Here is a 13,211-nt window from a genome sequence, read left to right as displayed (position 1 = left end):
TTAGCCAGAGCAATTATCCCAATTATTGAGGTAAAATTAGGAGGACCATGTTTGGAAACCAGAGAATTCATTATATATCTGTTAGTACTTCTTTACCTAGTAGTCCTCCATATTTGCTGTCCTTGGCAGTGAAATTTTAAAAAGTTGTGTACGATCTTTGTTTCAAATTCCATTCATCCCTTCATCATCCCTCTGAAATAATTTTTTTTTTTTTTTTTTTTTTTTTTGACACAGAGTCTTGCTCTGTCTCCCAGGCTGGAGTACGATGGTGTGATCTTGGCTCACTGCAGGCTCCGCCTCCTGGGCTCAAACGATTCTCCTGCCTCAGCCTCCTGAGTAGCTGGGAGTACAGGTGTGCGCCACCACCCCAGGCTAATTTTTGTATTTTTAGTAGAAATGGGGTTTCACCACGTTAGCGAGGCTGGTCTCGAACTCCTGATGTCAGGCAGTCTGCCCACCTCGGCCTCCCAAAGTGCTGGGATTACAGATGTGAGCCACCGTGCCCAGCCTAAAACAATTATTTTGAGGGTTACTACCACTTTGCCAAATTCAGAGGCTGATTCTCAGTCCCCACCTTATTTGACCTCTCAGCAGCATTTGACACAGTTGATTTCTACCTCTTGTTATTATAGTTTGCCACACCATACTCTTTATTTTCTTCTCACTGATATTTAACCTCAGTGTCATTTATTAGTTTTGTGACATTCCCCCTCAGTCTCTCACTTTTTAAGAGCTTCAGTCACTGGACATTGTCTTCAGTCATTGGACATTTTGTGTTGCTATAACAACACGCAAAAAAATACCACAGACTGAATAACTTATAATGAAAGGAAATTTATTTCTTACAGTTCTGGAAGCTGAGCCCAGGTTGAGAGCGCCACATTTGGTGAGGGTCTTCTGGCTGTGTCATCATGGCCGAAGGTGGAAGGGCAAGGAGCCTGATAGAGCAAGAGAGGGCCAAATTTGCTTTTAAACAAGCCTGTTCTTATAACAAACTCACCCCCATGATAACATTAAATCGTTCATGAGGCCTCGTGATCTAATCACCTCTTATTAGATTCCACCTCCCAACACTGTTGCATTGAGGATTATGTTTCCAAGATGTGAACTTTGGAGGACACATTAAAAGCTACACTCATTGTTTTGTGATCTCATAGTATTTATTAACATCGTTACCACCTATATTCCAGCCACCCCAAAATGTATGTATCCATTCTAGACCTCACTTCTGAATTTTATTTTATTTTATTATTATTATTTTTATTTTTTTAGATGGAGTTTTGCTCTTGTTGCCCTGGCTGGAGTGCAATGGCGCGATCTCAGCTCACTGCAACCTCTGTCCCCTGGGTTCAAGCGATTCTCCAGAGTAGCTGGGTTTACAGGCATGCGCCGCCACACCCAGCTAATTTTGTATTTTTAGAAGAGATGGGGTTTCTCCATGTTGGTCAGGCTCTGAATTTTAGACATGTAAAGTTAACTGTCAACTTACCATCATACTTGGATATCAAATAGCCTAATACAATCTCCTGGGCTTTACCCCACCAAGTCTGTTTCAGCTGCTGTCTTCCTCTTTCTCACTAGTGATAATTCTGTCTTTACAGTTGCACTGACCAAAAGCTTGATACCATCTTTGATTCCAGTCTTTCTGTCAGTCATTACATCTACTCTGTCAGGAAATCTTGGTGGATTTCTTTAGAAAAATATCCAGAAGTTGACCATTTCTTATCACTTTTCTTTGTCATCACTCTTATATCTATCATCAGTTGCCTGGAATATGAAAAGAACTTTCCTAACCACCCTCCCTGCTTTCAACCTTGTCTTTAGTCCATATTTACTGTGTTCTACCCACACTGGACTGATTGTTGCTCCCTGAAAGCAGGAACTTCTAACTTAGGAATTTTAGTTTGATGATGTCTTCTGCCTGGAATGTATTTAGCCAGATATCTAAAACAACCAACTCCCTCTCCTCTAAGTTTTGCTCCAGTATTACTAATGATCAATCTATTTCAGATTTCAGCCTGCCACCATTTTACCTCCCATAATTTGGATTCCTTCCTCTTATCTTGCTCATTTTTTCCCCAGTGGCCTTTAATAATTTATAACATACTATATCATATTTCAAATTTATTATGCTTATTGTTTTCTTCGTGGATAGACTGTAAATTTATTCATGGATAGACTGTAAAGAATTTGTTCATCAATTCTTTCACATACATAGGGCATAGTAGCCATTCAATAAATATTTTTTGAATAATGAATGAATAAAGAATTTTAAAGAGAAGGAAGCACTCTGCCCCATCACTAAGACACATCCCCCTCCTTCTGCCCCTGCCCACCCCCTACCAAGGGCTCTCCAATCAAATCTTAAACAGTTTGTTTTGAGAGTGTCTTATTATGAAATATGCTGCTTTTTATGACACTTTTCTTACCATTTTGGCCATTACATATTGAATTTTTGCTAAGTTTTGGCCAAACAAAAAAGAGAAATAGAACATAAAAAGAGGTAAACAATTATAGTAGAACACATAAGCAAATAGATTATAGTATTCTGATTCAGAAATAATGAATTCTAGGATACTGAAATAACTTGCAGATTTGATGAATTGCTGTTGGTATTTTGAAGGAGAACCCAAATGGTATGAGAATATGGGAAACAGAAAAGTGTAGTTGTGATATTAAAAACACAAAGAAGGGTAATTCTATAGTTGGTGTTTTTGAAATAAATCCTAAATAAGGTTCTAGGACATTATAAAAGAATACTTTGTGGATGTTTCTTAGTAGTGATTTCTCAAAGCCAGTATGGGTTCTTCAAGGGAAATTCTTATCGTACTAACCAGACCTTTTAAAATAGAATTACACTAAATACAGAACATCTGAATTCTATCAAAGCATGTTTATCAAACTGTGATTAACATGATGTTGAAAGGGATGTAAAATACGTCACACAATAGAATCAAGATCCCCAAAGATCTCAATAGACTGGGGATATAGTTACACAAATGCCTACAGTATAGTTTATTTGGCTATAAAATACCAGTTGCACTGTGCAATGGGAGAAATATGTGGCTTTAATAGTTGTCTGGGTGGTTTTGTTAAATCTTATTTGAAATACTTTAGGTGGTTTTGTTAAATCTTACTTGAGTCTGTAGTATGATGTACACGCCAGAGAAGCTTACACACTTTTAGTCTGCATCTACCAAGAGTTTTACTCAGTACCTCTCATAGTGTCCCAGGAAGATGAAACTGAATTCTGGACATGATGCTCCATCATGATAAGCTGAAACACATTCAAGACTGACCAGGGAGGCCTTGTGTGGTGGCTCACACCTGTAATCCCAGCACTTTGGGAGGCTGAGGCAGGTGGATTACCTGAAGTCAGGAGTTCGAGACCAGCCTGACCAACATGGTGAAACCCCATCTCTCCTAAAAATACAAAAAATTAGCCAGGCATCGTGGTGGGCACCTGTAATCCCAGCTACTCGGGAGACTGAGGCAGGAGAATTGCTTGAACCCTGGAGGTGGAGGTCACAGTGAGCGAAGATCGCGCCACTGCACTCCAGCCTGGGTACAACAGAGTGAGACTGTCTCCAAAAAAAAAAAAAAAAACTGACCAAGGAGAAGGAGATAAGGCATCTCAAAAGTATATGTGTTAGGAACATTTGAACAAGCTAGGGATGTTATTCTTCATGGTGTTTCAAGCAGCATATAACGATGTCTAAATAGTTAAAAGCTCATCCATGTGGGAAAGGGACTTACTTAAATGTTCCACACAACCTCAACACTTCCTATCTCCTACTCTTGTTTATTTTTGTTTATTTTTTTCTCTTTAACACATCACTATTAACATACTATGTATTTTACTACTTATTCTTGTTTCCTGTCCCTCTACCCTGACCAAGATAAAGGTTACATGAGGGAAGGGATTTTTTTTTCTACTTTGTTCACTACTACCTTAGCCTTTATGCCCACAAAAGTGCCTGGGCCTGGCTGGGTGCAGTGGCTTACACCTGTAATCCTAGCACTTTGGGAGGCTGAGACAGGCAGATCACGAGGTCAGGAGATCGAGACCATCCTGGCTAACACAGTGAAACCCTGTCTCTACTAAAAATACAAAAAATCAGTCAGGCATGGTGGCGGGCGCCTGTAGTCCCAGCTACTTGGGAGGCTGAGGCAGGAGAATGGCATGAACCTGGGAGGTGGAGGTTGCAGAGAGCCACTGCACTCCAGCCTGGGCGACAGAGTAAGACTCTGTCTTAAAAAAAAAAAGAAAAAGTGCCTGGGCCCATAGTTGGTGCTTAAGAAGTATTTTATTCAATGATAAATAGCCATAAGGGGTGAAACTAGAATCAGTGGATGAAAGCTTCAGAGATTCAAATTTTGTTTCAGGTGAAGGAAAAACTTCGTTAGCAATATTAAACTTTTCTGGCCTTGTTGGGAAAGTAGTGCATGCTCCAACCCTGGAAGTGTTACAGCAATTGCTTCCTGAGTTAACACTTGGTAGAAGTACTATAGAAATGATGTTAGTAGAGATTTGAAATTAGATAATCTGTTTTCTTGATGGGATTCTATAATTTTGTACAATATATTTAGACTCATTTTCCCTTTCACATTGAGAACCAGTAAATGCCCATGTTAAACTTGCAGCTTTGTATACAATCTATGGTAAAATATTATTTGGTCTTGAACTTAAGACAAGTACATGTAACAAATTTTATTCTTGGGTTTTATGTCCCTACTTTTTTTCTAAAAAGCAGTGATTCTGAAGCACAGACCTCTCAAACTTTGGGAACAATTATTGTAGAAACATCCCAGAAAATAAGTCCTACAGAAGATGGAAAAGACCAGAAAGAAAGTGATCCAACAGAAGACAGCCAAACACAAGGAAAAGAAACAGTACAGACATATTTAAATATAGATGGCAAGACCCCAAAGGTAAATGACACAATTTTGCTTAATTGTATGCTATGTTTTAAATTTTATCTTATGCTTTATAACTTAAGTAAATAAATGTTAGTATTGATTTAATTTGAATTCTTAAAAGTTAAGTCTTCTTTGAAATATACAGTGAAAATATTCACTTTTAAATAATTTTCAAGTACTTGTTTGTTACAGTCTTTTTCATAGATGAAAATAAATACTATTCTTATAAATCTTAAGGTATTTATATCTCAGCAAAAAAGTGGTTAATAAGCTCATTATTGTTTTCAGGTATATGAAATATTCCAAGTGACAAAACTTCTTTTTGTATATTAGTCTTTGCAATGATAAAGTCATTTAGTCTGACCAAGTCTTTAAATTACTTATTTCTAACCAACCTCTCAATGTATTTTACATTTTGAAAAATTGAAGTTCTAATACAACTTATTCAGTAATTCCTACTGCTGATACGTCATGGCACCAAATGTTTACCTATTTAACATAAATCAGTGAAAAATTAAGGAAAGTTCATTTTTATTTTGTCGTAAAAATTAGGTTGTCTTTGAATTAACCTATAAGATTCTTTTAAAACATAATTCAAAAATATTTATTTTTTGAGCTCTTGCCAGCACTTTGGAGGAAAGGTCTTCTTTAGTTACTACCAGAATAAAGTTCAGACCAAGAATATATGCTAAATGCCTGCTGATTGATTGATAAATAGATTTTATAGAAATTTTTGCTGCTCTTCATTGATACTTGATAGGTTAATCTTTCTCATTTCAGCTACTTTTTTGTGTATGTTGAGGTATATCATTGTGAGTTTAAGTTTCTGTGATTACTAATACAATGTTGAGTACTTTCTCATGGTTATTGGCCATTTGGAATTTTTTAGTAAATTGCCTCTTCAAGTCTCTGCCCATTTTCCAAATGAGTTGTCTGTATTTTTCTTATTGGCTTAGAAATTTTTATATATGCTATATATGAGCCTTTTGTTGGTTATGTATTGTTGATATCTTTTCCTACTCCATGGTGTGCCTTTTTACTCTTCTTACTGGAGTCTTCTGAAGAATATTAACATCTCAATTCTAATGTGGCCAAACTTAACCAATTTTTTGTTTATGAATAGTACATTTTGTGTTCTGTATAATGCATTGCTTACTGCAATGTAGATATATCCTATACTACCTTCCATGTTATCTTTTCCTATATTTTTCTATTTCCTGTATTTTTCTGTTTTGATTTTCACATCAATGTCTAGCATTGATTTTTTCATGTGATGTAAGATAGGGATTAAGTTTACTAATTTTTCCCCAATATTTGTCATGAACTTTTTCCTTACTTTATTCAAAGGTGCCACCTTTATTGTAAATCCAATGTACGTAAGCATAGGGATATTTCTCTAGGCTTTTTCTTCTATTCCTTCAGTAAATGTATCAGTATCATGCTGTCTTAGTTACATTTTAGTAGTCTTGATTGCTTGTTGAACAAGTTTCCCACCTTCTTGTTCATCAAGAGTCTCTTCTTGGTCCTTTACTCTTCAAAATGAATTTAAAATCAGCTTAAGTTCTACAAAAACTTTTTTTGGGATTTTGATAGTGACTCTATTAACCTAAATTAATATAAAACAAGAAGAAGACACTGAAAGGTAGAGAGAAGGCAGCAAACCAGCTAGCTGCCTCAGCACTCAAGGAACAACATGGTGGTGAGTTCTCTGGGTTTTCATTTTGCTTCATGTATCCTGGCCTGGATACCTGAAATCCCCAACCTAGAAACCTCAGTAGGTCAGACAATACATGCCCCGGATAAAACCCTTCTTTTAGCCAAAGGACCTGGAAAAGGCCAGCCTAGCAAGACAGAAAAGCTTACATAGTAAGTGTCCTACTCCAGGCAAACACCAGAGAAAAAATTGCAACCCTGTTTCCAGCCCCATCTGTAAAGCCCTGTTGGGAACCTAGACTTTCACTCTTACCTGGCAATAAGTAGGCACTCTTCACCTCTCCTCCTCCTATCAGGGTGATGCCAGAGAAGACCAAGTATGGAGCTAGTGATAATGACCTCCTCCTGGGATCCCCAACCCCTGGGCTGCATACCAGTACCTGTTGTGGCCTGCTAGGAACTGGCTTACACAGCAGAAGGTGAGAGGTGGGTGAGCCATTGTTATGGCCTGAGCTCTGCCTCCCGTTAGACCAGTGGAGGCATTAGACTCTCACATGAGCATGAACCCTGCTGTGAACTGCGCATGCAAGGGATCTTGGTTGCCGCTCCTTATGAGAATCTAATGCCTGATGATCTGAGGTAGAACAGTTTCATCCTGAAACCATCTCCACCTCCCCGACCCACTCCACCGCCTATCCGTGCAATAATTTTCTTCCACAAAACTGGTTTTTGGTGCCAAAAAGGTTAAGAACCACTGACTCCCTCCTTTCCATGTCATTGGAGATCACATAGGGAACCTGGATATCCATCTCCATTCAGCTTTGAAATGCCTTTCCCTTCTGAACAAGATAATTTCAGAGGCCAAGTGCAGAGATGGGGAATTTAATTACTACTTATACCTAACAAGCCCCTATCCCCTCCCCATGATGTCAGTGGAAGCCCAGTGGGGAACATTAATGAGGTCCCCCTCCATTATCCAGCCATGATGGTATCAGCAGATGCCTACTGGGTAGCCTGAAGTTCTGCCCTCCTCAAGCAGTAATAAGGTGGCCCTCTCCAACCAGGTTGTCAACTAAGACTGGATTCCCACTTCCAACTGGCAGTAATTAGATGGTGTGCTCCTTGCCCCATCAGTGTGGTGTCAGATGAGGCCTGTTCAAGTAAGATTCAAATAAGATACAGAACATTGAAGTTCTAATACTTGAAATATAATAGCCAAAATGTCCAGGATACAATTGAAAATCACACCTCATACCAAGATCCAGGAAAACCTCAATTATATCAACAGAAACCAACAGCAAGATGACAGATGTTGGAGTTACAGACAGTCCCCAACTCACTACAATGGTTTGAGTTAAAATTTTTCTACTTTATGTTGGTGTGAAATTGATACATGTTTAGTAGAAATCGTACTTTGAATACCCATGCAATGGTTCTTTTTATCACTTTTAGGGCAGTATTCAGTAAATAAATTACATGACATATTCAATACATTATTATAAAATAAGCTTTGTGTTAGATGATTTCACCCAACTGTAGGCTAATGTAAGTGTTCTGAGTAGGCTAGGGTAAGCTATGATGTTTGGTAGGTCAGATGTATTAAATTCATTTTTGATTTATGATGTTTTCAACTTAATGAGTTTATCAGGATGTAATAATGGATACTCATTGTATGTCAGGAGGCACCTGTATATGACAAGTATATTAAAGTTGCTGCCATCAAAATGCTTTAGCAAGCAATTATGGACAGGCCTAAAACAAAACAAAATAGGCCTAAATAGATTATCTCAATAAAGAATTAGAAAGTCTCAGCAAATAAGTAGAAGATATAAAAAATACCCAAATCTAAATTTTAGAACTGAAAAATTAAATAACTATGTTTGCCCCACAGATGGTGGCATTAATCCTTATCACCCAAAATTGATTCAGATGTCAAGACTGATGGTACCATACACCCACCATTATTATTCACATAATGGAACAGAGAATCTAGAAATGGATCCACACAAGTATGAACAACTGAGTTTTGACCAAGGTGGAAAGGAAGATAATCCTTTCAAAAAATGGTGCTGGAGCAATTGGATATTTCTATGCAAAAAATAAAGGAACCTATACCTACACTTTACACTTTATGCAAAAATTAATTTGAGGTGGCTCACATATAAATGTAGAATATTAAATCATAAAGCTTTCAGAAAGAAATATAAGAGAAAATCTTCAAGTCTTAGAGCTGAATGAAGAGTTTTTAGACATGATACCAAAAGCATGATCCATAAAAGAAAACATCAGTAAATTAGACTTCATTAAAATTAAGAACTTTTGCTCCTCAAAAGACACTATATAGAAGATGAAAAGACAAGCCACAGAGTGAGAGGAATATTTAAAAACCATGTGTCTGACAAAAGTCTCGTAGCTTGAATATATAAAGAACACTCAAAACTCAACAGGAAGAAATTAAACAATCCAGTTACAAAATAGGCAAAAGATATGAGCAAACATTTTACCAAAAAAGAATTTACGGAGGGCAAATTAGCACATACAAAGATTTTCAACATCACTATTAGGGAACAGCTAAAGTAAAAATTAGTGAAAATACCAAGTGCTGACCAAGGGGACAGGGAAACTGGATCTCTCATATATTGTTCATGTGAATATAAAATTCTATATTACAGCACTCTGAAAAAGTTTGTCAGTTTCTTAAAAACTAAACCCAGCTATCACACCCTTAGACACATCCCACAGACATGAAAATATATGTTTACCAAAAAATCTTGTACACGAATGATCATAGAACCTTTATTTGTAATAGCTGAAAACTGGGAACAACCAAAATTCTCTTCAATAGCTGAACAGCTAAACAAACTGTGGTACATCTGTAACACAGGAAACTTCTCAGCAATAAAAAGAAGCTAACTATTTACGTATACAATGTCGTAGCTTTCTGACCTGAAATTTCTCATCTTGGATTGAGAACTAGGCTTTCTTTCTTGCCTTCTGCATTCTATGTTGCTATTTAAGTGGAATTTCAAGGTCACAAGGGATTGTCAGTTGTTCTACATTTTGCTGGCCACTTTGTTGGTCACTTTTGTATGGTCCCTGAATTTCTGCTTTCACTTCATTTTTGACCTCTGACATTTCCCTTGTATTTTTTGCCATGTTAGAAATACACTTTAAGTGTGTTTGTTTCATAGTATGAGAGTTTTCTTGAGTTTGTATTCAGTAATAGTACTAGAAACAGAAGCCCACTTCTTTGTAATTTAATGTTAGCTACTGTTAATTTGATACCAAATCTGGTGACTGATGTTAGTACTTCAATTGGTAGTTGTAGTTTGGATCTTTTTTTTAACAGTGCTCAGTGCGTGGCTGATACTTAAATACTAATTAAATCTTAATAAAGCAATTAAAAATTTATATGCCAGTTCTGAAGATAAGTTTAAATGAAGCATCTCAAAAATATTTTGAGAAATGAAACATTGTTAGGGTTTTATAATTTCTGAAACTAATCATTTCAAAGGAAAACCTTATTTTAGATATAGGCTTCTGATATATGTGTTAATCAGTTTCATGACTTTCAGGCAATTTGTTGCTGGTTTGAGATCTTTTAAAAAGTTATTTTTAAAATAAATAATTTTCGAGATTGAATATATCTATGTTTCCCAGCCAATAAATTCTTAAACAAGGCGGGGCACTGTGGCTCACGCCCATAATCCCAACACTTTGGGAGGCTGAGGCGAGTGGCTCACTGGATACCAGGAGTTTGAAAGTAGCCTGGACAGCATGGTGAAACCCCATCTCTACCAAAAATTCAAAAATTAGCTGGGGGTGGTGGTCCCTGTAGTCCCAGGTACTTGGGAGGCTGAGGCATGAGAATCACTTGAACCCGGGAGGCGGAGATTGCGGTGAATTGAGATTGTGCCACTGCACTCCAGCCTGAGTGACAAAGCCAGACTCTGTCTCAAAAGAAAAAAAAATCTTAAGACCACATGTTTTACTACTAATATATGCATTTTTAAATTGGTGAAACATTTTGAAACCAAAAGTCAACAAGCCTTCGTTTTATTCAGCCTCAGTGTATTAGAATGCCGTGAGGAAAACATACAGCTTCAGGAGGTTATTTTATTATTGTCAGCATTATTTTTAGCTTTATTTGTCAGAAGGCTATTAGCTTCATTTGTCAGCATATAATAGAGTATTTGAGAAAAGGGCCTATATTTTCAGAGAATAAGTTATTAATTATTCACATTTTACTTTTGTTAGTTACCATATTTACTCCTAAGTTTTTAAGCTATCCCTAGATTAAATTTCTACTTCTTTGGAGTTGATTTTGTATCTGTATCTTCTGCCTGCTAGTTAAAATTCAGTGTATACAATAAGTTCATTTGTAAGTTCTTGGTATCAGTTATAGAATTTTATCATCTAGAGTTTAAAAAATGTTTTTTTCAATTTTTTTTGTAAGAGACAGTCTTGCTCTGTTGCCCAGGCTGGTCTCTAACTCCTGGCCCCAGCAGTCCTCCTGCCTTGGCCTCCCATAGACTTAAAAAAAATTCTGCATAAACAATTGTATTTTTAAGTAAAGAGATGTTACTTATATCAGTTCACTTGATGTTGTTATTGAAGAATAATACAATTTTTATGAAACCTTCAAATTTAGAACTATTTTCGTGATAAGAATGCCAAAAAACCAACTTTTCAAAAGAAGAATTGTAAGAAGCAAAAGAGTTCACATACAGCAGTTCCTACTAGAGGTAAGAATGTATATGCAATTAACATTATGTCTTTTAAAATTTAAATCTAATTTTTTAAATATTATGAACAATATTACTTTTATGTAGTCAACAGAGAAAAGTACAAAAATATAACTGCCCAGAAATCAAGTAGCAATATTATTTTATTACGAGAACGGATTATATCCTTGCAACAACAAAACAGTGTACTTCAGAATGCCAAGAAAACAGCAGAATTGTCTGTTAAAGAATATAAAGAAGTTAATGAAAAGCTCCTCCATCAACAGCAAGTATCCGATCAACGATTTCAGACAAGCAGGCAGACAATAAAGGTAAAGAGAATTTTAAGATTGAATAGTAGTATACTATATTGTAAAAGTGCATATTTTGTTTTACATGTATTGTTTAGTTTATATTTGTATTAGGCAGGTCTATGAGTTTTAAAAAATCCCAGGCACTGTTTACTAGTGTAATTAGTTTAATTACTGGACTTCTTTAATAAGGCCCATATTAAAGGATAACATACATGAGGGAAGGAACTCTGAATCAAAAAGACACTTTACTAGAGTTCCCGTTCCACTTAGTTTTTCTCATCTTTGAAATATTTTTACATATTCTGTATTGTGTTACATCTTAGTTTTTAAAAACAGGCTTCATACATACATATAGCTTACCTGTTTGCCTATGTTTGAAACTTTGTGTTTATGATAAGTTACATTATTAAACTAGTATATTCATCAGTTATTCTTTGCAAATACTAGTATAAAATGTGAAGATTTTAATATAAGTATCTATTTTAATGTATTCCAGTAATCTATCTATGGTTCTTTTTACTCAGGCAAATAGTCAACATTAAACCACTAGTTTAATTTACACTTTGAGATGAACTTAAAGCAAATGAAAAAGAAAAGATTTTTTGTTCTTTAGGTCTCCATTCTTTACGCTATTTGCTTGTGTAATGAATGATTTCTTAGAAGATTATTTTGCACATAAAAATTTATTTCATTATATTAGAAAACAATCTTTAAATCACTGTCACACATAATTTTAAGTTACAGTTAAATTCTCTAATTCTGGTATCTAGTGCTTTGATTCAAACAATACATATAAATATTTTAATGGTGAAGGATTAGTGTTACGCCAGTTAAGAATTGTGTTCTGACTTTATTCCCAGAGTAGCCTTATACCCAAACCTTAACTACATTCCATCTTACACCAGAAGTTTCTAGATTTTACAGGCTTGGCCGTTGGAAATGTGGCAGTGGGATACCAGATAAGACTGAGCTCTATGTTAGAATTTAGACACAGCCACTGATACCACAACCACTGTATAGGAACCACATTTCCCAAAATGATTTCATCCCATGTATATTTTACTAGCTAGAATTTTCTTTTCCTCTCTTTAATATCCTCTCTTTCTTCCCTTTCGTTGTCGTTTCTCCTACGCTTCCTTTCTTTCTTCTCTAGTTAAATGACATTGTTTTATATCTCACCGTGATATTATAAACTATCTGTATTCCTAAGGTTTTTTTTTGTGCAAATAGCAAAGTGACAGAAAGAACATTTTTTAAAAGAAAGAAAAAATTCTCAACTTTAATTGTTCAATCTTATTATACAAAAAACTTTTGAACTTTTCAGTGTTCTCTTAAATAATATACTAGACCACTGGCTTTTTATAAGAGTAAATTCTGATATTGTCAGAGGAAAATTATAAAAGATTAGAGTTGTTACGAAAACTATTTTCCTCTTTCTCCTTGGAAAAGGATTTTCTTCATTGAGAGTTTGAAAAGTAGTGGTATAGTTATTTCTCGGGAGTTCCTTAAATTGCATACACTAAGAGAAAAATAAAAATAGTACACTAGGGATTCAACTAAAAATCTGTGTTGGACATACTTTTTTTTTCTTTCTTGCAAT

General features: G+C 35.8%; 1 protein-coding gene across 3 annotated transcripts in view; it reads left to right on the top strand.

Moving 5' to 3' along the window:
- CNTLN (centlein) overlaps window positions 1–13,211 on the top strand; it is a 370,084-nt gene that overhangs the window by 270,648 nt on the left and 86,225 nt on the right. For 2 of the 3 annotated variants that reach the window (XM_058431391.1, XM_058431389.1), the window contains 3 exons: window positions 4,752–4,932; window positions 11,225–11,318; window positions 11,406–11,629. In XM_058431391.1, coding sequence (XP_058287374.1) covers window positions 4,752–4,932; window positions 11,225–11,318; window positions 11,406–11,629 — 499 coding nt within the window. The remainder of the gene's footprint in view (window positions 1–4,751; window positions 4,933–11,224; window positions 11,319–11,405; window positions 11,630–13,211) is intronic. The other variant, XM_058431390.1, reaches the window with a different exon arrangement.

This window comes from Hylobates moloch, unplaced genomic scaffold (assembly GCF_009828535.3).
Source record: "Hylobates moloch isolate HMO894 unplaced genomic scaffold, HMol_V3 SCAFFOLD_19, whole genome shotgun sequence".
Lineage (NCBI taxonomy): Eukaryota > Metazoa > Chordata > Mammalia > Primates > Hylobatidae > Hylobates > Hylobates moloch.
The sequence above is the reverse complement of the archived record's forward strand: the minus strand, read 5'-3'. Positions and strand labels throughout refer to the sequence as shown.